At 42.3% G+C, this 22,385-nt stretch overlaps 1 protein-coding gene across 4 annotated transcripts; it reads left to right on the top strand.

The window, feature by feature from the left end:
• The first annotated feature begins 586 nt into the window (after positions 1-586).
• Positions 587-20,918, top strand: znf831 (zinc finger protein 831). Of its 4 annotated transcripts, none has more exons than XM_026169083.1 (5): positions 587-1,305; positions 1,571-1,778; positions 3,382-7,651; positions 9,614-9,885; positions 17,799-20,918. In XM_026169083.1, the coding sequence occupies exons 3-5, from the start codon at positions 3,430-3,432 to the stop codon at positions 18,645-18,647; spliced, it is 5,343 nt and encodes a 1,780-aa protein (XP_026024868.1). In that variant the 5' UTR covers positions 587-1,305; positions 1,571-1,778; positions 3,382-3,429; the 3' UTR covers positions 18,648-20,918. The 4 variants fall into 4 exon arrangements, with proteins under 4 accessions (XP_026024868.1, XP_026024869.1, XP_026024867.1 ...); XM_026169084.1 differs by having other exon boundaries at positions 1,619-1,778; XM_026169082.1 differs by having other exon boundaries at positions 587-1,778.
• The last annotated feature ends 1,467 nt before the right edge of the window (positions 20,919-22,385 follow it).

A 22,385-nucleotide genomic window follows, 5' to 3' on the forward strand; every position in this document is an offset into this window, starting at 1 on the left:
GGATGTTAAAAATACTACACATTACTCTGTTTTTGTTCTCACCTGTCCACATTTAGTTTGTTTTTACCCACAATTGCAAATTTCCTAGCATCTCTCTTTTACCTATGTTTTTTGTGGTTAGCCCAGTTGCAGAGCACTGGCAGAACTAGTAAATGCTTGCATGCACAGTGTGAACACATAAGCTTGCCATTAACATTTTAAGGCAATATATATATGTAAATAAATACTAATGTTAAAAAGTATAAATCATTTATTGTTAGGTCAAATGTTTGATTGGATCCAAATGATGACTGGTCCGTAGTCTGCCACTGTCATATCAGCTTTGTTAGGGAGTGTGGGCATACTGAAGGCTGTGTTAACATCTTGTTGGACTGCTCCTTTAAAATGCAGTACGTGTCCATCTCCATCATCTGGTGCCGTAGCTATGGTAACGACATTTTCTTGCTGTTAGCATAGGTATAGTAGTGTGAAGCCACCTGCATTTTGCATTTTGTCACCAACCCTGAAATTAATTATTCGAAATGCAGAAATAAATATAAATAAATAAATGTATAAAAGTGATGCATCTCAAATGAAAAATAATAGAAATTAAGGATGCATGCGTTGAGTCATACTTTTGGCATTGTTAGTCTTCCATACACATGTGGGAATTTGAAGGGTAGGTGTGTAGCCACAGGAAAAGAGCTATGATCTAATGTGTTGCTTGTTGTCTGAGTCTTTAACAATGGTAGAAATTTCACCATTAGATATTTCTCCTTGTTTTCCACTGCATTGTTTGAGAACAAACTCACCACATTCTATCTTTGCCAGTGTACTCTGGTTCAAGCTAAGGAGAGCTACTGCCAAAAATAACTCCTTGTCCTCACTATTTTCTGTCTGAAACAGATCAATACAGTCAACAATCTGTCTCTTAATATGCAGTCAGTCTCAGCAAACCAGTAACAATATATGGAGCAAACCTATGTGAGTCCAAATGGGATAAACGAACATTGCTTTACAAGCACGTGCATGTGAACTCATGTACTTCTGCACAATAATACATGCTGTCTGACGGGGGCTGTTGTTGGAGGAGGGAAATTCACTCCAACCTCTCACAACTCATCCATTTGTTCTATGCTTGAGAGAGTGAGAGCAGCACATGTGCAGCCAAGCAGCCACATCAACATTAGCTTTGCTGCACCCTTGTGTATGTGGGTGTATGAAATACGATGTGTGGGAGGAAGTAGGTGGGGGGCAGCGATCATATAAGTGAACCAGGAGTCAGGTACTGCCTCAAACTGTTGACGGTAAAGTCAGCCGCTGAAGGTAAGCTTGCCTTTGTCACTGCACTTCCTCTGTCCTAGCCCGTTGCTTTCACTTTTTTTTTTCTGTCCAACTGTGTTAGCCTCGTATCCTTCCATCTGTGCTTAGGGCCTCACCGCTCATTCACTCCCGCTGATCTCTTTCTGTATAATCTATGTTTTCAACTTGTCCTCCGGAAGTCTTTGTTTGACAGTCACACACACACACACCCACCCAGCCAGCCCTTCTCCTTCCCTCACTCCCCTCCTCTCTGCCTCACCACTTTCAGAGTGCATCTTCTCTCTCATTTGCATTTCTTCCGCTTCCTCGTGACAAGAAACAGTTCATGTCAAAGAGCCGTGAGAGAAGATCAGATTGGAGAGGTGCTAGATGGCAGAGCAACACGAAAGGAGCAGGTACACAGAGGATGGGCCGGTTCACTGTGAACGGCTGTTTAGACTGGATAACTATCAGTGATTGGAGTGCAAAGCGAGACGGTAAGTGACTTCTGCTTTATTGTCTTCTGCTGTTTTTTCTTCTCTCAATTGTTGCGCCTGAGTTTTGACCTAGTTAAACACACTAAGTTCTGGTTTCTGGCAGTGCTGTTCTTACCTAAACACTGTGATGGCTGGCAGCACTGTCAGATATTTCCTCTTTTCAAACTTTCATTTTATAAAGTCACATCCATAACTGGAAATGACATTTTCACTTTCCACAGACACATTTAATACGTCTTCTTTATGTCCCCATGTCGAGAGATTTTTGTGATGTTTTGTTCTTAGTGCAAGCACAGGCTGGTGTTTCAGCACAGCGCAACTTCTTCTTAAAACTAACTCGCACATCTTTAACCTCTTAACAACCATTTGGTCAGTAACAACCCATCCAGGGTTAGGGCTGGAATTTAATTTTTTTTTGACACATCATAATAAATACGGAAATATCCAAAAATTACAAGTTGTTACTCTTCAAGTTCTAAGTCGGCTGTTGCAAGCTTTTCCACTTGGTGTTCCAGATATGAGAAAGGTGGATGCTCACTAAACCCTAACCTTTATCTCTCACTTAGACTAAGCGTGCTTATAGGATGAAAGCTCCCTTCATTTCTCTTCCTACATGAAGTTGCAGCATGTGCACCATATGACATATTTACATAACGGTAAGGAAGTGAAAGCACATTACAGCAGGAGGGTCGAGCTCCATGAATAATGTTGTAAAAGTAAGACACACTCACAAGGGGCTCTTCGCTCACTCAGCCGAATGTGAGCAGAGACCAACTTTCCTCAGTTCACAGCACCAGAAAAAGTCTCTGACGTGGGCGTGCTCATGCTGTACAACCAACAAAAGAACGTGTCGAGTGCCAACTGTACTTCTGTGGGTGAATTATGCAAAATCACCATCACAGCAACAGGAAATGAAATTTTCTCACTCTAATGCACAGCTCCCCTTTGATTTGATTTGATCTGATTATTGCACCAATATGACAGTCAGTCAGGACCGAACGCTGCCACATGATACTCTGAACATCAAAGGTTTGCCTTATAATTGATGCAGACTGGTGACAGAGGTAACAGCTAATGCCAGCAGACATACTTGATTTGGCGAGATAAAAGCCCGCCCCAACACACAGACACACACACACACACACCACTGTGACACTACATGCGCGTATGTGCACATTTCTCTCCACGGTTTCGACTAACATTTCCACACGCAGTGCACATCTTAACCTGCCACTGAAATGAAAAAGGAGAGCTTGAAATGCCTTTGCTCCCACTGTGGATATTATTGCTCATTATCACAATGATATTACTCAGAACCAAGTGTGTTTTCATTTTTCTTTTATATTGCAAAACACATCTCCCTGGATTTTTATCAGGCAAAATCCAGACTGGATTAATTGCTTTATTAGCCATCTGTCCTGGAGAATATTGCATATCTGTCATCAGTACTGTGCTCATTTCTTGGGGCTGGTCACCAGTTAAAGAACAAAACATACTCCAAGAGTAATCACATTTTCCTCTTTAAGTGAGCTGTAGCAAAATTCCTGCCCCCTTTTAATCTAACGCAAACTGAGGTCTAATGCAAACTGTTCTTATCTTACAGGTAATTAGAGACCTGCCACTGGTACATCACGACAGCAGCAGTGTTACCATGGAGACTGGCAAGCCAGGATTGGCGAGTGCTCCAGTGCACATCAGCTCCGTCACAGCGCAGGCAGAGAAAAGGATGGATGTCCAGGCTCCCATGACGGCTGTTTACATCCACACAGTACCTGCGCTGCCCGCGCAGCCTTACCCTCAGCCGCCTGCAGCTGCTCCAGAAGCAGCCACACTCCATCTGGGCATGCCGCCGCTCTACACCAAGGAGACATTTCCCATCCTCACGCTCCATATTGCTGGTGGGTTGCAGTCTCAGCCGGGATTGAGCCTGGCAGCTGCTGCTCCCGCAGCCAAACCCAAGTCTGCAGGAAAGCACGTGTGTCCTCACTGCGGACGGGACTGCATGAAGCCCAGCGTGCTGGAGAAGCATCTGCGCTGCCACACGGGGGAGCGGCCCTACCCCTGCACCACTTGTGGAGTTTCATTTAAGACTCAGAGCAACCTCTACAAACACAGACGTACCCAGGCACATGCACGCCTTTCACTGGAGTCAGAGCAGAGCAGCTTAGACAGCATGTCTGGCTCAAGAGAGACTTGCACTTCCAGTTTGTCTCTGGAGGAATGCGTCGAAGAGCCAGGCAGCACAGAGAAGGACTCCTCACTATCTGCTGCTGAAAGCACCGGTCCAGCCAGTACTCCAAAGGTCTGCTCTGTGAAGACACAGCGCTGTGTGCAGGAAGACAACGAGCTGAGCCTCACAGTTCAAAACTCAAAACCAAATGGAAGCGAAACGGTAATAAAGGAAAGTGAAAAGCTTCCACCGAGTGTTAGTAGACACCTTCCCCTTCAGAGACAAGAGGCCACGCTGTTTTCCAAACAGTGGGAAAGCTCAGTGTCAAGAGGGAAATCGCAGAGTCACGAGAGCACAGACTCTGGCTTCAGCGAGACTAGTGACCACTATCCAAGCCCTGGCAGTGTTTTGCTCGATCACAGTATGGATTCAGTCGCAGAATCCACCAAAGAGCATCTTGAAGAACCCGCCACCAGGCGCACACCTACAGAATCAGATCACGGCAGACAGGAGTCCAAAGACTCTGCCAGGGAGCAGGAGCAGAAGGCCCTAGAGGAGCGCATATCTAAGCTGATATCAGACAATACAGCTGTTGTGGAGGACAAACAGCTGGAGAACGTGAGGCCACGCAAGACGGTTTTATCAAAGCAGGGAAGCATCGACCTTCCCATGCCATACACGTACAAGGATTCGTTTCACTTTGACATGAAATTAGGTCAGACTCAGAATGTTTTGTCACAAAGAAACAAGAAGCCAGGGATTTACAGCTCTGTGCCCACTCAGCGCTCCTCCACCATGGACCATGCCCCCTTGACTCGCAGCAATTCCCTCCCCTTCAGTGTCACCCTCCTGCAGCCCGAGAGAAGCAGCCCAACCTCCTCCAATCAGAGGGATTATGTAACGCTAGTCCGAAGGGGAAGCTCTGGCCAGATCAACCCAACAGGTTTCACGATCAAGCCTGCGAACCAGCAATCATCCACCCACCGCCCACTGGTCCGGCAGACAGCCGTAGACTGCAACCACGCAACAGACGGTCTCATCAGGAATTCATCTGTGGAGGAGGCGTGGAGCAGCAGCCTCAGTTGTGACGGGGATGGCGGTGACATTTGTGGAGAACCGAGCAACAGAAAGTTCCGGAGGAAGAAAGCGCAGAAGTTCGCCTACAACAAGTGGTACATGTACGGGGGTGGAACATTTAAAAAGCTATACAATGCTGAGAAAAGTAGCGATAACAGTGTTATCAAAGGCAGGAAATGTTCAGCAAACCCTGAGCATGAGCCTGTTCAGGGTCTGCAGAAAAGGGCACCGCTGGCAGTAACGACAACAGGTTCGACAAGCAACGGTACCACAGTTGGCCCTCCTGCCAATCTCTCCTTTGTCCCTGCTGTGGATTTTAATCTACAAACTAACTCGCTTAATTCATCATGCCTCGCTCTCAAAGCTCCACTCAGGAGGAATCTGTCTTTGTCAGTACTGCCATTACCTTCTATCGGCTCACTGGTTAGTCACAAAACAGACTGTGTGAACAGACCAGAAGCTGGGAGACTGATGAACGAAGACAAAAAACATAGTGTTTCCACATCGCAGCTGTGCGGAGCCCATATTCCTTCAGACAGGAAAAAGCTGAGAACTGATGACAAAATAATTTGCCCTCTGCAGATGGAGACTGACCCAAACACAATGCTTGCTCATCCCACACCCTCTGTCACTCAGCAGGAAGCGAACCTCTCTTACATCAATCTTAAAAACAATCCACAACATACTCCGCTCAAAGGGCCTCTATTCAAGTCGGGCATAATCAATGCAAACACAACCTCTGTTAGCACCTCAGCAACTGCTTCTAGTCCCCCTGCTGCAAAGAACAGCTTCCTGCCCAAGTACCAACTCAAGTTACCCAATGTTGCTGAACCTGATTTAACTTTTTCACCACAAGTTGTGGATAAACCACCAGGAACTGAAGCCCACACTTTCACCTCAGTTCTGTCATCTCCTCACATCGAGCGCAGCGTGACCTCGGTCACAACGAGTGTAAAGAACTGCAAAGACCCCACAGCTTCACAGCTGGGGCTAACTTGTGATCTTAAGAAGACGAATGCTTTCAGCTCCGCGCAGGACCAGCTTGTCTCAACAGTTTGTCATGCTGCAACATCACGACTCAGTCAGAATTTGCCAGGCAGCGTAGCTGTAGTGCACAAACAATTTGCAGCAACCACAATAACCACAAGCTGCCTGCAAGATTATCAGGCAGGATTATGCAGCACTTTGATCCAGCCTTCGAAATGTACGACGTCTGCACAGCAACCCAGACCTGTTGCACCTGCTGTTTCTACACTTACCGTAACCACAGCGAGCAGTCAGACATCTGCCACTGCCGTTAAAGCTGCGTCATATGATCAGTCTAACCCTCCACTCTCTCACATACAACTCTCAGCACAATCAAACCTGCTGAATCCTGTTAGCGTACCACACGTTAGCACAAACACCCCCGTGGTGCCTTGTCACATTGTACCGTTTGACCAGGTACAGCCAGCTGCTCAGAACGTGTTCCATGTGCACACAGCAGACCTCCAGATCTGCCTCCAGATCATATCTGATGAGCAGTTAGCCCTCATCGAACCCCAGATAGAGCGTCTATCGGGTACCAGTGTCTCCCAGAGACAGGACGCTGAAGGTGGGACCTTAGAAGGTGTCCAAAGCAAAACTCTGGGCTCTTTTGCTGCTGAAAGCAACAGTGAGGCAAAAGAGAGTGCACAACCCAGACAACAAATGGACAAAAATGAGTCTTTCCCTGCACTTACCACTGAGAGAATAATGACTTCTGTGCCTTTGCAATTTGGGAAAGCAGAGCCAAGTTCCCACCTGGCTCAGCAAAGCACTTCCACTCAGGCTGCAGCATCAGCTGAATCTCTCCCTCCGCCACTACACCCACACAAAAACAGTCATGTAAACATGGTCACAGAGACTCAGAGCACTGCGGGTGATGTAATGTCAACTTCTGCTCTGCTTGGAGGTGTAAAGTCAGGAAGACGACAAACTTCAGTGGAGGAACAGACTCTCTCTCTGAACCGCTGTGCTGAGGAGCAGGTTTTGCTGGACCGGAGGGTCAGCCAAGGTGCAACCGTCTTGCAAGCTCTCTCTGGCCAACACAAGCTCAGCAGGAGCTCTCCCTGTTCCAGCACAGAAAATCACAATAACTTGAAAAGTGAACTGCTGTGCAAAGAAGGCCAACATAAGCTTAATAATCAGGGCGACTCATGTAATGTCAGCATAATGAAAACTAAGGGCAAGGCCTCCGAATACAAAGGAAGCAGGTTAGAAAGTGGAGAGCACTGCAGCCATTCTCCCTCTCCTGCATGCTCTGATAAACATTCTGGGTCGGTCTCTTCACTTTCTGTCAATAAAAGCAAAGCTGTGGGACAGCCAAACCCACAAGCATCCATCTACTGCAGTAATCAAGTGGAGCCCACAATATCTGAGACTTTGAATCCATCCAAAGATACAAACATGGGATGTGACAGAGTCGGATCTGTAGGTGATTCCAAAACTTTATTGGAAATCACCCCTCATGGATCACAGGATGTAATCAGCTCACGCCACTCAGAAAAAAGACCGACTCACTTTGCTTCAGCGTCCTCGAACATCCAGGTGGACAGATGCAAAGACAACACATCTGTGTGTGCAAGTATTCAGAGCCAGACAGCAGGTACAATTCACTATTTAAATGTATTACGTAACATATATGTTATTATTGCTTCCTACAGTGCAGTTTAAGAATATGACATCATTTTTGGCTCCGTACTGCAGTACAGTGGATTTAAATACAACATGGAATGAGAAAGGAGTGCCTGCTGTCCCCAAACTGCACCTGTCCCTATCTCTTTAAAGTCAACTTAAAGTAATGTGCTGACACTGACATGTCAGTCAATATTAAATTCAAAATATAGGTTAGCTGACAGACATACACTCAGCAAATGATAAACATCTGGCATTAGGATACAGTATAACTAGTATCTTTTATTTGACAGTCATATTTAATTAAGATTCTGTTAAAATATTCCACTTCCTTCTGTTATGTATCGTCATACATAGTCTTAAACTGACAAATTGTTTTAAAACAAGGTGAACTGATACGGTGAAATACAAATACTAGAACATACGCATGCTTTATTGCAGTTTTTGCATTTTTTCTCTTTCAACACTAGGTGGCACTAAAGATTCACAGATTTGCAATATGGAGCTCTGGTCTGTGCTCGCACAATTACCCAAACCTACAACTTACTGGGAATCAAATGTTTAGGCGAGCAGGGATTTGAATTGTAGGGAAAACAATCCAGTGGAGTTTCATCTGGAAATGTTTCTGTAGCAGAACTCGATATGGCTTCAGTTTTTGATCATCTTTGTCCTTTTCCGCTGTGACGTGTGGGCTGTTCTCAGGCTTTCATGCAGAACTCGTGTGTGTCCCACAGTGTTTGAAAGTGTCATTTGATCACCATCGCAGCATTGATCACATACTTTCACGCTTTTTAAATGAAAGGACTGAGGGATTTCAGACAGCTACAGGGTTAAAGGTCACCCCAGAGAGCAGAGGATAAACAAAATGCCTGCCACTCATTGACCTCCAGCTACTGCCTCCTGGGTAAAGGGGTTTGTACCTGTCCTGTATCGCTGACACAGAGGTTCAGACACATGGTAGCTGTCTGCATCTGTTTACCGCTAATAGGATTTTCCTGTAGTTTGTTATCATCTCTACCAGGCTAGTGGCACTGATAAAAAAGGTAGCTGTGGACCACAGAGCTTGCCAGGTTAAAAACATTTTCATTTCAATTGTAGTCATATCCTCAAATGCATATAACAGATGTGCACATTTATCTGTGTGTGGCACAAGAATGGGCACGCCTACTGGAAAAATATCTTTTTATCGCCCAGTGAATTCTTGTTTTATTGCTTTTACTTAGCTGGAATAAAGAGCTTTGGTTTCCACATTTATGCTTCTTCTCACATCGTAAAATCTCAGGTGCCCTTATGAACCAGCTTTCACTTGCTGTAACCCTTCCTCTCCCCCTTCATGTTGAACAGGGACCTCTTTATGTTCACCTGGTTTTATATAAAAGTTGTTTTTTAATAAAAAATCTGTTAATGTGGCTGATTCGCATGCAGCCAGAACAGTATCTGCAAATTAGGTTCCTTCTGACGTGTCGAAGAAGAATGTTTGAGAATGTTTTGTTGTGCATTTCTTGTGTAGTATAAGTAAAAGGGAACAAATCGTTCCAAGCAGTATCCCATTCAAAGTTTATCCTGATGTAACTCAGGCTGTAGCAGACTCATGTTGTTATCCTCCAAAATTCTTGCCTCTTTAGTATAAAATCCCACTGTTGTTTACTGCCTCACCACTGTAGATACATACTTTGTCTAACCGACCCATCTGAAGCCTCATGTGTGCTCCAGATAAACTTAAATACCTACCAGAAGGAAGATCAGAGTAAAAGCTTCTTTCAACAACCAGCATGAATAATATGAAGAATTACAGTGAACGCAATCCGCTTCAGTGTTCATGTGTGGCTGACTACTGCTTGAAAAAAAATGCAGAATGACTGATAAGCAGTAAAACTGTGGATTCAGTTCCTAAAGAAAACAACTGCTTTTTCATTTGTTTTTCTTCCTGGAGGGCTTATGGAGGGAGCCTCCCTGGCGAGGTGTGCAGCCCAGAAGGAGCTGCAGATGCAGGAACATGTAAGGACTCCCGGGCAGCCAGACAGCACAGACTGGAAGCAGAAGCAGAGCCAAGGGGCTGAAGAGAAAAACCACCAATGCCTGGGAGAGCGAGGTGACAGTGGGGTGACGGGAGAGGAGGAGGAGAACAGAGGAATCAAAGCAGACAAAGCTCCAGGACTGTGGGCCGAGTCAGACTGCAGATCCACAGTTTTATCAAAGGCAGAGGTGAGAGAGAGTGCATCTAATCAGGATCCGTGTTTACTATACAGTTCTTTTTTTCATGTGGTCTTAGTGTTTACAACACACATGCTGATTTACAAGAACAATTACAACACAACAAAAGCAAAGCCTCAGAGCCGCTTAACCCCCAACATCCAAGTTTTATATAAAATTTACAGTTTTCCGAAAATGAAACGCTAATAAATAATAAATAATAACCTCTCACGCTAATAAATGCATGAGAGGTTATTGAAATGTACCGTACTCTTGCTTCTAAAAAACGTACCTGATGACCTGCATTTTGGGAACTGAATGTTTAAGAGTTTACATATAAAAGACTTGTATCTGCAAAGGAAATAAAAACTATCAAACTCAAACTCAGGAGAATTTGAATGTTTAGACTTCTAAAGTTGAGTCAGTTTTATTGGATTAGTTAATTAATTCAAGCTCTTAGTAAAAAAGCCAAGCTGGAAAATAGAAAAATGAAAAACATAAAAGTATAAAACCACGTAACACAAGACAGAGAGAGGAAGCAGGAAGTTACAGTTAGAGATGGTAAACAGCACAACTATCACTAACCTTTCTCTCCAGCCGTCACCAGCATGCACAATGAGTTAGGAAAATAAGATGACAAGGATCAAATCAGAATTTAACAGTCCTGGAGTTGACCCCACTGTATTCTCTCTAATTTGCACTTTGCTGCAAGGTTATTAAGCTTTTAACATCTCTCATTTCAAATGTAGAGTCAGGATTAGGATTTAGTTTTAGAGACCCTCAGTCTGTTTGGAACACCCGGCTGAAAAATCTGGAATTGCAGAAATTCCAAAACAAATCATCAGACTTTATTTAAATACAGAGTCTTATTCTTCAAACATGTCCTGTTTAACACGTGGCTAAAACAAAAGCCTAATGCTAGAACCGTTGAGGTAAGAGGTTAACTAAACGTATCCCCAGGAGCTCATCTCTCTGGCTTTAGCTACACTGGTTTTAGTCCCTTTAGACAGAATAATGAAAACACCATGACTTGGATTATTAGTCTCATTACATTAGTCTATGCAAAACTCTTATAGGGTAGGTACAATATTGATAAATCATAGCACTGATAATGATATAATCAGTTTATCATACCTGTTCTATCGCCTCCTCAGCCACTGTAGAGCTGGTTCTAAATCCATCAGCTGCTGAGGCTGCACTTCTGCAGTAGCCTTGTTACTTCCTCAGACAGGGGCAGTGGTTAAAGGCTCATGGAGCTGGCTTCTCTAATATTTCAAGATGGGCTGTTTTAAAATTTGTTGTTGTATCACTGCTTTTCTTTGTGAGGATAAATGATGAAGAAGACCATGTAAGGAATGTTGTCACTGACATAATAGAAATGGGATGTTTTTAGTTTATAAGATTTACATACACACATGTGCAGTAACGCGTTACTGTAATGTTTTTCAAGTAACAAGTAAAGTAAGGGGTTACTATTGCAAAAAAAAGTAATTAGATTACTGTTACTTTCCCATAAGCACGCTACGTTACTAAACCGTGATTTTTTTGGCAAGAGTGTCTCATGACAATGACGTACGAGCGTGCGACGTCCGTGGCAGCAACAGACGTGTGCAGATCAACGATGGATAATATGGTGTGCAGGAGAGAGTACGACCGTGCAGCGTTTAAAGCTTGGAAGTACTCACATTACTTTAAGTTTGAGTCTGTAAAAAGTGCCAAAAACATTAGTGTCTGCTGTTCACTCTGCGTGGGAAGAAAACTTCTTTCTACAGTGAAAACTTAAACTTCAAGTCTGAGCGAGCACCGAGCACGCTGCCACGGGAATGTGACATTCACTGAGAAACCCCCGGATCCTCCCACTGACATGAACGCTGTGGCACCGGGCAAACCTCCACCCGCCCCACTCTTGCTAAACAGGTGAAAATAGATTTAAGAGCGACAGGACTCAGTGCTGCTCAATCTTTTATTTATTTTTTGCTGTTTTACTTGCATCTATTTGAAAGAGTGTAAACACAAAACTTTATTTTATTTTATAAGCTGGAATCTGCAGGAAATAGGTTTAAATGTTAAAGAATTTCTTCTTGCATATAATTCAATTTTTTGTTGATGCAATGCGCATGAAGTTAAAAGATTAAAACTAATAAAACAAGTTTTAAAAACAGACTTTTTCATTTGATTCAGTTTTATATGATGGATTATGCAGAAAAAATTGAATTGGGCTGAAAGATCTGCTGCTTTATTACTTATTCAGTTTGTGTATCAAGTTTTAAAAAAGTAACTAAGTAATTACTTGCTTTTGAAAATAAGTAATCCGTAAAGTAACGGAATTACTTTTTGGAGAAGTAACCAGTATTTAGTAACTAATTACTTTTTTCGAGTAACTTCACTAACAGTGCTCCTATTTGTGTGACCTCATTATTTAATGTTTAATACGACAGTTCACCATTGTTATATACAGAGATGGGCAGTAACGCGTTACTTGTAACGCGTTATTGTAATCTGATTACTTTTTTCAGGTAACGAGTAAAGTAAGGGATTACTATTGCAAAAAAGGTAATTAGATTACGTTACTTTCCCGTAGGAACGCTGCGTTACTGCGTTACTAAAACCGTGATTTTTTTTTTGCGAGAATGTCTCACGACAGTGACGTAAGCGAGTGCGCCGTTAGTGACAACAGCTGTGTGCAGATCAACAGTGCATCACATATCGAGTGCAGGAGAGAGTATGAGCGTGCAGCGTTTAAAGTGTGGAAGTACTGACCTTACTTTGAGTTTGATTCCATAAAAAGTGACAAAAACATTAGTGTCCATCGTGCGTGGGAAGAAAACTTCTTTTTACAGCGAAAAAAACCCCTAAACTTCCGAGCAGAAACTGCTGTATCCTTCCACTGACCGCGGCACACCTGCACCAGGGTAAACCTCCGCCTACCGCAGTCCTGCTTTACAGGTGAAAATAGAGCAACAGGACCGCTGAGTCTTTGACTTTATTTATTTTCTGCTGTGTTTTACTTGCATCTATTTGAAAGAGTGAGTGTAAACACAAAAAATATTTTATTTTATGAGCTGGAATGTGCAGAAAATAGGTTTAAATGTTAAACTAATTTCTTCCAGTCAGTGAATGTTGCATATAATTAAATTTTTGCTTGATGCATAAAGTTAAAAGATTAAAACTGATAAAACAAGTTTAAAAAAAGAGATTTTTCCATCTGATTACATTTTGTATGATGGATTATGCAGAAAAAGTAGAATTGGGCTGAAAGATCTATCACTTTATCACCTACTCAGGTTGTAAATCGTGTTTTTAAAAAGTAACTAAGTAACTAAGTAATTAATTACTCTTGAAAATAAGTAATCAGTAAAGTAACGGGATTACTTTTGGGGGGAGTAATCGGTAATTAGTTACTGATTACTTTTTTCAAGTAACTTGACCAACACTGGTTATATATATGTGGGTAATCTGCAAAGGCAAACAGCCTTTCCCACATTGACTCAGACACATGAACAAAGCTTGTTCTTGTTCTGTACCAAACATTATTTTGGATACTTATTTATTTACTTATTATTGCTGTATTCTTATTTTACCAAAGAGCGTGAGGTAGGTGATTCTTCCTCTGCTGTTTGAATATAAACCCTCTCAAAACAAAGTCACCTCCCAAATCTACACACTAAAAACACTCACACTGTGCACAATCCTTTCCAATCCAGCAGTCTTTTGCAATACTTTTTACCATTTTAATTTATTCTTTATCTACTAAAGTTTGCCACAAATCCCTGGTGCAATAAGGCCGTCCTTATTTGGGGATCATATAAAAGCAGGTTTGAGGCACACTGGGTTGTTACATCACATGATTGTTTTTCATTTTTTAACACATTTACCAAACAAAGCACAACAGCCAAGCCAGAATTTGTGTTCTTTCATTCTTATGAAATATTTGCAGCACCATAAATATAAAACCTCCCAAGATGTGTCACAACACAGAAGAGAGTGGTGCAAGAAAAAAAAGATTTATAAATATACTGAACAAAAAAGTGTATACTACCAAGCCACACACAGGGGCAAATATTTTGTGAGAATTTATGGGGCATTTGCACTTGAAGCAACAGCAATAAATTCAATTCCGCAGTATGTTAATACTAGAATTAGGCAGCTGACAGCAATTACAAGAGATTTTTATGGCAGTAATACTTCTTCTGGATTTCGAACTTCAAGTCTTATTATAAAGAAGAGTCTTTGTCACAGCAGGTCTCTATCAAATTCAATAGTATTTAGAAGTGGGTCACATCAACCTTTATGCAAAATGTCAACAAGATCCACCATTTTCATTCAATTAAGTTTCAGTTCAAATGTATTTGTACAGGGTCGAATCACAACGACAGTCATCTCACTTCACATTCCTTGTCTATGTAAAAAGCAATGCACGGTATTCTTTAGCAATTAGGTTGTTCACTCCTCATTTGTATTAAGTTGGCTCCAGGCAATACAATTACAAATCAAAGTGTGTTGGTATCAGTGAATGTTGAGTGCAGTAATGTTGATACAGATGTTCCAGAAAGTGTTACAGCTACATGTCCAGCATGTGGTGCAAAGGGTGTTGGGGATTTATGAATTATCAGTGTCGTCTTTTGGCTAGCTTATTATTCCAGCTAGATATCTGATGACCAGGAGGGTGTATGCATTGATGGCTTCTCAGCATCTCCCTTGCCTTCTGGAGGAATTTGGCTGTGGCTGCCCTTTTTGCATGTTTGCCATGGTCTAAGGAGCTTGGAAAGAAAAGCATCTGGAATTCTTTAAGCTTCCTTCAAGACATTTCACCTTGAATCCGAAAAGCTTCTTCCCTATGGGAGTGTCCCCAAGTGAACCCATTGTGAAACCTAGCCCAACATGTGACTTACTGAGGTCAAATAGCCCAGGATGTGAGTGGGTGCTAAGGCGGCTGGTGTAAATCTGGGACTCTCCACCAATTGCTCTTAGAACTGAAGAAGCTTCTCGGATGAGACGTGAAACGTCTTCAAGGAAACTTGAAGAAGTCCAGGCACTTCTCTTTCCAAGCTCCTTAGACTATGATGACCTGGATGACTGAGAACCTTCACAGACACGTTCGCCATGATTCTTATTGGTCTGTGGAATACCCAGGTACTTGTAGCTTTCCTGTATCTTGGCTATTCTACCTTCTGACATTCAGTCTAGATCTTTCCTCTTTTTGCAACCATTTGGCCACACTTATCCAATCACAATGACATGTCTATGTCCTTGCTGTAAATCTTGGTGAGGTGGATCAGTCAGTTGATGTGTTGCTTGTGCCTGGCATACAGCTTGATATCCAGCAGGGACAGGATGTGGCTGATGGTCGGTCCACTCCTGAATCTATATCTGTATCCACTGGTAGTGAGGAACTGGTTCAGGGGGTCGATCCATATCCTGAACAGCAGTACAGACTCTCCATCGCGTGGGTATATTCTGCACTTGGTGATGACTTGTGCGACTGTCTTGGAGCTGGCCTCTCTAGTGTTCCACAATCCCACTGAGTTCCCAATGAATGTTTTCAGTGCACTATTAGCCACGTCCAGTATCCATGTTCGGAGCATTGAGTTAAAGACTTTCTTCTAGTCAGTCCATGTGGTGCTCAGGTTGGTCTGCTGGTCTTAAAGTTCTGGTGTGCAGCTCTATCCACCGGTAGTTGGTGCTTTGACTCTCTGGTGTTATTTCCAATGCCCTTCTGAGCTATGCTTATGCACTCACCCATGTGCGCACTCCGGTTGGTTGTTATGATGCCTGAGAGGAGCTTCCATGTTGTGCAGAGGAAGTTAATCTGTCCGTAGTTTGATGGTGTCTTGTGTTGATCCTATGTGATCAGAATTGTTCTGGCCCATGTTAGCCAGTCTGGATGAGTACTTGCTGTTATCAGCCCATTTATTTGTGCTGCCAGGTAATCATAGAGTGCTGTTAGCGTGTTCAGCCAGAATGGATCGTGTCAGATCCTAGCGCTGTCCACCTCTTCATTGTATGTCTGCCTTTGTGATGTTAACTGGTTCTTGGCATTGCCATCTTGGCCTTTGTTTGTCCAGTTATGGCCATCATGTTGTACTTATTCATCCAGGACCTCTCACTCACAACACCCTACTGCACCTCAGTTGGGTGGAGCGTTCTCTATATGCATTCTTTATTTTTATACCCAAGTGTTCCTGGGATTACTGCGGCAGTACCACTACAAGCTCAGTGGTTTGAGTGATAATGGTAATGGGGGTGGTATATCCAGAGAAGATCAATATCCAAACACTGCTGGGTCATAAAAATTGAAATTAAAAATTGCTGTAAATCTTGGTGAGGTGGATCAGTCAGTTGATGTGTTGCTTGTGCCTGGCATACAGCTTGATATCCAGCAGGGACAGGATGTGGCTGATGGTCGGTCCACTCCTGAATCTATATCTGTATCCACTGGTAGTGAGGAACTGGTTCAGGGGGTCGATCCATATCCTGAACAGCAGTACAGACTCTCCATCGCGTGGGTATATTCTGCACTTGGTGATGACTTGTGCGACTGTCTTGGAGCTGGCCTCTCTAGTGTTCCACAATCCCACTGAGTTCCCAATGAATGTTTTCAGTGCACTATTAGCCACGTCCAGTATCCATGTTCGGAGCATTGAGTTAAAGACTTTCTTCTAGTCAGTCCATGTGGTGCTCAGGTTGGTCTGCTGGTCTTAAAGTTCTGGTGTGCAGCTCTATCCACCGGTAGTTGGTGCTTTGACTCTCTGGTGTTATTTCCAATGCCCTTCTGAGCTATGCTTATGCACTCACCCATGTGCGCACTCCGGTTGGTTGTTATGATGCCTGAGAGGAGCTTCCATGTTGTGCAGAGGAAGTTAATCTGTCCGTAGTTTGATGGTGTCTTGTGTTGATCCTATGTGATCAGAATTGTTCTGGCCCATGTTAGCCAGTCTGGATGAGTACTTGCTGTTATCAGCCCATTTATTTGTGCTGCCAGGTAATCATAGAGTGCTGTTAGCGTGTTCAGCCAGAATGGATCGTGTCAGATCCTAGCGTTGTCCACCTCTTCATTGTATGTCTGCCTTTGTGATGTTAACTGGTTCTTGGCATTGCCATCTTGGCCTTTGTTTGTCCAGTTATGGCCATCATGTTGTACTTATTCATCCAGGACCTCTCACTCACAACACCCTACTGCACCTCAGTTGGGTGGAGCGTTCTCTATATGCATTCTTTATTTTTATACCCAAGTGTTCCTGGGATTACTGCGGCAGTACCACTACAAGCTCAGTGGTTTGAGTGATAATGGTAATGGGGGTGGTATATCCAGAGAAGATCAATATCCAAACACTGCTGGGTCATAAAAATTGAAACTAAAAATTGCTGTAAATACTTAATACACTGGCAGGATACTAGACTAGCCCATGTCGACAACTGGATTTTCCTGTAAGATCATTTTACAACAGTTGTGTGTGTGCATGACCATGGTAGTTGTTTATGTACATGCTTCTCTGTCCAAGTTTGAATAAATTTTGAAGTTTGAATAAATGTTATGAGCTACAGAATCAAAATTAATTGAAGTTATATTCCTGTATTTTATTAAATAATTAAAAAAAAATCATGTGTATATAGACATGTTTTTAAATTTCTGAATGTGTTATAAGTTGTGGTCAGTTGACTGAAGTGGTTAAAATGAATAAATACATTTGGGTAGGCTGTGCTGAACAAAAGAACTCTTGGAATTGAACCAGCACTTATATTGTGCTTTTGTAGTCTGACTGATGACTCAAACTGCTGTCTTTGAGGGGTGAGTATGCATGAGGTCTATGCGGTATTTGGGTAATCCAGAAAGATAATGAGAGGGTTCAGTGGCTATAAAATGATTCCATTGTTTTGATGGTATAGTGGTAATAACACTCCTCATATTTTTCTCTCATTAAAAGGAAGAAGATCAAAAGGTCAAGAATGATTCTTTTAAAAACCCTTGGCCACCCGAGGAACACCTTCAGCATGTTTCCCAGATGCACTCAGGAATGTCTGAATACCCCCAACTGAGCTGTCAGCAAGCGTTGAATACATCGAGTAATCTCAACATACCTGCGTGCAGCATTCAGACGACCCTTTTCACTTCTCCAAAACTCCCTCTGGAAATTAACCACTCGTATCACTCGCAACACAACTGGCAAAGCGGTGTCACTCATAACCAACCAACACAGGTCTTACCTGAATTCAATTCAAGTCGACATATCAGTGCAGGAGCTCAGTTATCACAAACACAACATATTTTTTCAAGAACTGAGCCCACTATTCAACAAACTTTCTCAGTCCCAGACCAAAAGCAAACCAGCGTCAGTCTGACCATTCAACAAGGAAATAGCACTGCAGGTAACAGCAGCACAACAATAAGCAGCTGTAAGAAGTTCAACTTAACAGGTCACCAAAACTCTAATGTTGGGACATTACCCTCCACACATGCCGATCAAGTTTCTCAAGCCTGTAGAGTTGTTACTGGAGCTAGAGGAGACATCCAACCATCAAAGATGTATCACGATACTGGGTCTCCATGCAAGCCATTTCTATACGCTGACGAGAAGCATGACACTACAGCCAGTGACTCTGGAAGAGCTGACATTACCAGCAAATATCATTCTTTTTACTTGGCTGGCCCACTTCATGGCTACCAGTCTGCTGAGTGTCTGAACAGTGGAGTGAGGCCTGTGCAGAGCTGCCAGGAGTATACAGAAGACACGAGCAGCAGTGACGATGAAGGAAAGCTTATCATTGAACTTTAACAGACAGTAAAGCATACATAGAGTCTATTATTTTAATTTTATTTGCTGTAGATATTTGTTCAGAGGTTAAGTTGCTCAGGAGGCAGAAGTAATGTCAGTGACTGGGTTAACTCAGTGGCAGAGCTTTGTTTAATTAAAAGTCACGATATTTCAATATGGGGCCATACATCAAGGTAAAGTAATGCTACAGTCCTGTAATTTTGTACCACTCTCTTAATTTGACTGAACAGGAAGTTCAATCACAGTATCTAACATATGGCGCAATAGCACAGATTTGTGTTTAGCTTTGTTGTCACTTTATTAATACAGAGTAACAACTGAGATAGTCATCGTTGATTCATGTGAAAACACTGACAGTCTAGAATAACTGGAGTTCTTCCTCCTCTTTCCCACTCTGCCAACAGCAGAACACATGTAGCGACATGCTTGCAAGCCTGCAATGCCATTAACAGGCCTCCAGGCTTGCTTGGAAATCTTACAGTTGATATAAAAGTAGGGGAGTGTTCAAACGCAACAAACAAGACGAAGCTTCAAACTCTCTTCTTCACAGTAAGGCTTTCTTTTTGCACAGAGAGTGAACTCTGAGCTTCTGGCTTTTCCAGCACTCAAACAAACCTGAGGTGCAGGTCATACTATAAGAGGTTATTCATTAGACTTGCATGAATGTAATGAATTGGTCCTTAATGTGTTTTGTTGCCTCAGCTTCAAACCCTCCACATAGGAATCCCCAAAGTGTCCATTGCACTCATGTTCACTCGTATGACAATTATTTTCCTCACCTCAGACAGGTGAGCTATTAGAAACACTTTTTACAGTTAAATCAGCTCTTTTGTAGCATCTGCCCTCAGTTTGAGCTCCTGAGCTCTGTCATAGCTGCTGGAACATTTTTTCAAGCTCAGTGAAAGTCTGACCTGTTTAAAGTCCAAAAATATTTCCATAGTATTTGGAACTGCCAATACACAACCTTGCATTTTCTTAACCACTTATCTGGTTCCTGATGGTGGGAAACTGGAGTCTGTGTGAGTTGTGATAGGCCAAGAGGTAGGGTAATCCGTGGAAAGGTCATCAGGCTATCACAGGAATAACACACAGAGACCAGCATTCACATCCACACCTACAGCCAATTCAGAATTACCAGTTAACCTAAGATGCACGTCTTTGGCCTGTCAGAGGAAGCCAGAGTAACCATGAAAGCAAACTCCACATAGAAAGGCACCAGCTGGCCAGTGGATTTAATCCAGGACCTTCTTGTTGTGAGGCAACATTGTTAACCACTGCACCATTGTGTGACAATTATGACAATTGTTACATCATTGTTGTGCACGTGATGTTTTTTACAGAAAGACAAATTAGTAGCAATAACAAGACATTTTCTGATACAAGAAGTTGCTGTAGGTGGATACATTAATAACTAAAAATGCTTTTGCAAACAACATTAATCATTTATTAAGTTGCAAGACTTCAAACCCAGGCTTAAGTACACCAAAACACCAAAGCTAATTAAAATGACCAAAACCATTTTGTCTGCCTCTCGGGGGTACACTGTACCAGTACAGTCGAACCTAGCGCTGTCATTGCTAATGCCACTCGATAGTTGAAAGTTCTCAACTATCACTCAGTTTGCTTAACCCAGCCACTGAGTTTTCTTCTGCCTCTGAGAAATGTTGTGCGACTTCCATTCTGCTCTCTCACACATGCACATATACACAGACACACAAACAAACTTTGCCATAATTAGTGTCTACCTTCCCACAATGACTCTCTCTGATAAATTGCACTTTGTAACTTTCCCAGACAACACCTGCTTGTGTGAATCATGTACACATGCTGCCAAGTATCTATTAAGTTGATCTCTGCTGTCAATCAGCTCACCCAGGTAAAACAGACACTGGCTGCAGGGCCGTGACCCTTTTCCTAGTCTGGGTTTTGTAATGAATCAGCATCTACAATAAGGCACCTGGGACAGGAAGTGTGCATGTGTGTAACATTTTTGTAGATAAATCTGCACTCGGCTGCACGCTGACTCGCTTGTCACTCGTCAGCCCGTTAATAATAAAAACCCCCTTTTGCACCTGACGGAGGGAACATTGTGTTCAGTTGTGTTTCCTGTTTGGTTTGACACAAAGGAAAGCTATCCTTGTTCGTGTTTCAAGCAGATTTCTCAATGTGTTTTCATTTTCTAATTTTATATTCTTGTTTCATCTCCAATTATTTGCATATTGTTTGATGATTTCAATTATTTGAAAAAAGTAAATGAAACTTTACCCCAAATACTTCTCCTGTTTTCACTGCGTGCTCTCTCTAGCCTGAGCTGCATCAGGCCAGTCATTTTTTTCTTTGTAATTATATCGAGCATATAACTGTCACACTCAGACACACGTGTTAGCACATTATTATCAAATTAAATCTTCATGTATTAGCTTGTTAATTCATGTTAACAGTTGCTAGTTTATGCATCCAGCATATCAGCAGTCTTCTTTCTTGGAAACTTCTAGTTCCAGAGGTAATAATGTAATGTCACTCACTTTTATTTTTTCCCAATAAATCATGATTGTCCTATAATTCAAGTGTTGCAGACAGCTGTAAACACTTCGGTTCTTGGCAACTATCGCAGTCAGAAAAATGTGAAACAGCATGGTAGCAAATTAAACAAAAACTGTGATTCAAAACTGATCCACCATCCAAAGACGAACTGATTTAAAGATGCTGTGTTGTGCTTTTTGCATCTTCCCCGTCCCTCAGTCATGCAGCTATTTTGTTCATGTAAATGGTCCCCCTTATGAAAGATTGGTCAGGCTTCTTTTTTAATGCACAATCGGCACCAGCCATTTCAACACTAATGCTGATCCAGTAACGGCACAGATAGCACATAGGACACTTTACCGATGGAGCTGCACAAGTAAACCTGTGTAAGAAGCAGGGCAACGAGCATGAAACATATTCTAACAAAACATTAACAGAAGCTGAAGCTTGCTTAAAGCAGTATGATCTCAGGGTGCATGAGGTGAGAAAGTTAACCTCGTGAATTATTTCTTAATTTTTAGTTATTGTTTAGTTACAGTCAACAAAGACACAGTGAATATTACACTGAACCACAATCAGTCGTTTTCAGCTCCTCACTAATGTGAGTTGTCACACACCATCACAATCTCACCATAAATCATTTGTTAGAGCTGCTGCTTGTCAGTTGAGTCCTGAAGTCTACCATGGACGTTCCTGCTTATCTACGACATCATTCAACACCTTAACCAGAAGGGCATTCTCAGATCTCTACTTTGAATTTCTTTGAGTACAATAAGAAATGGGAACTTCTGCAGTGGAAGATTGAAAAACAATTTAGCTAACTGTTAAGATGGCTGTTGACAGTTAAACTGTACAAATAAACAATAAATAAATATGATACATTTCAATTAATAATTTTAAAAAATTGTTTAGCTTGTTCATCAGAGTGTCTTTAACTAAAATAATAGACTGGCTACACATCTGGAAGGTGTGCTAATCATGCATTAACATTGCTGCTTTTGAAATGTGACATTTCATACTGCAGCAATAATAATAATAGCAATTAAAAATACGAGCAGTAATCAATCCGTTGAGATGTGCTGCATGCTGCAGCTGAGGGACTAATCAGACTGTTGGACATATACAGGGAGTGCAGAATTATTAGGCAAATGAGTATTTTGTCCACATCATCCTCTTCATGCATGTTGTCTTACTCCAAGCTGAATAGGCTCGAAA

The sequence above is a fragment of the Astatotilapia calliptera genome, chromosome 5 (genome assembly GCF_900246225.1).
Source record: "Astatotilapia calliptera chromosome 5, fAstCal1.2, whole genome shotgun sequence".
NCBI lineage: Eukaryota > Metazoa > Chordata > Actinopteri > Cichliformes > Cichlidae > Astatotilapia > Astatotilapia calliptera.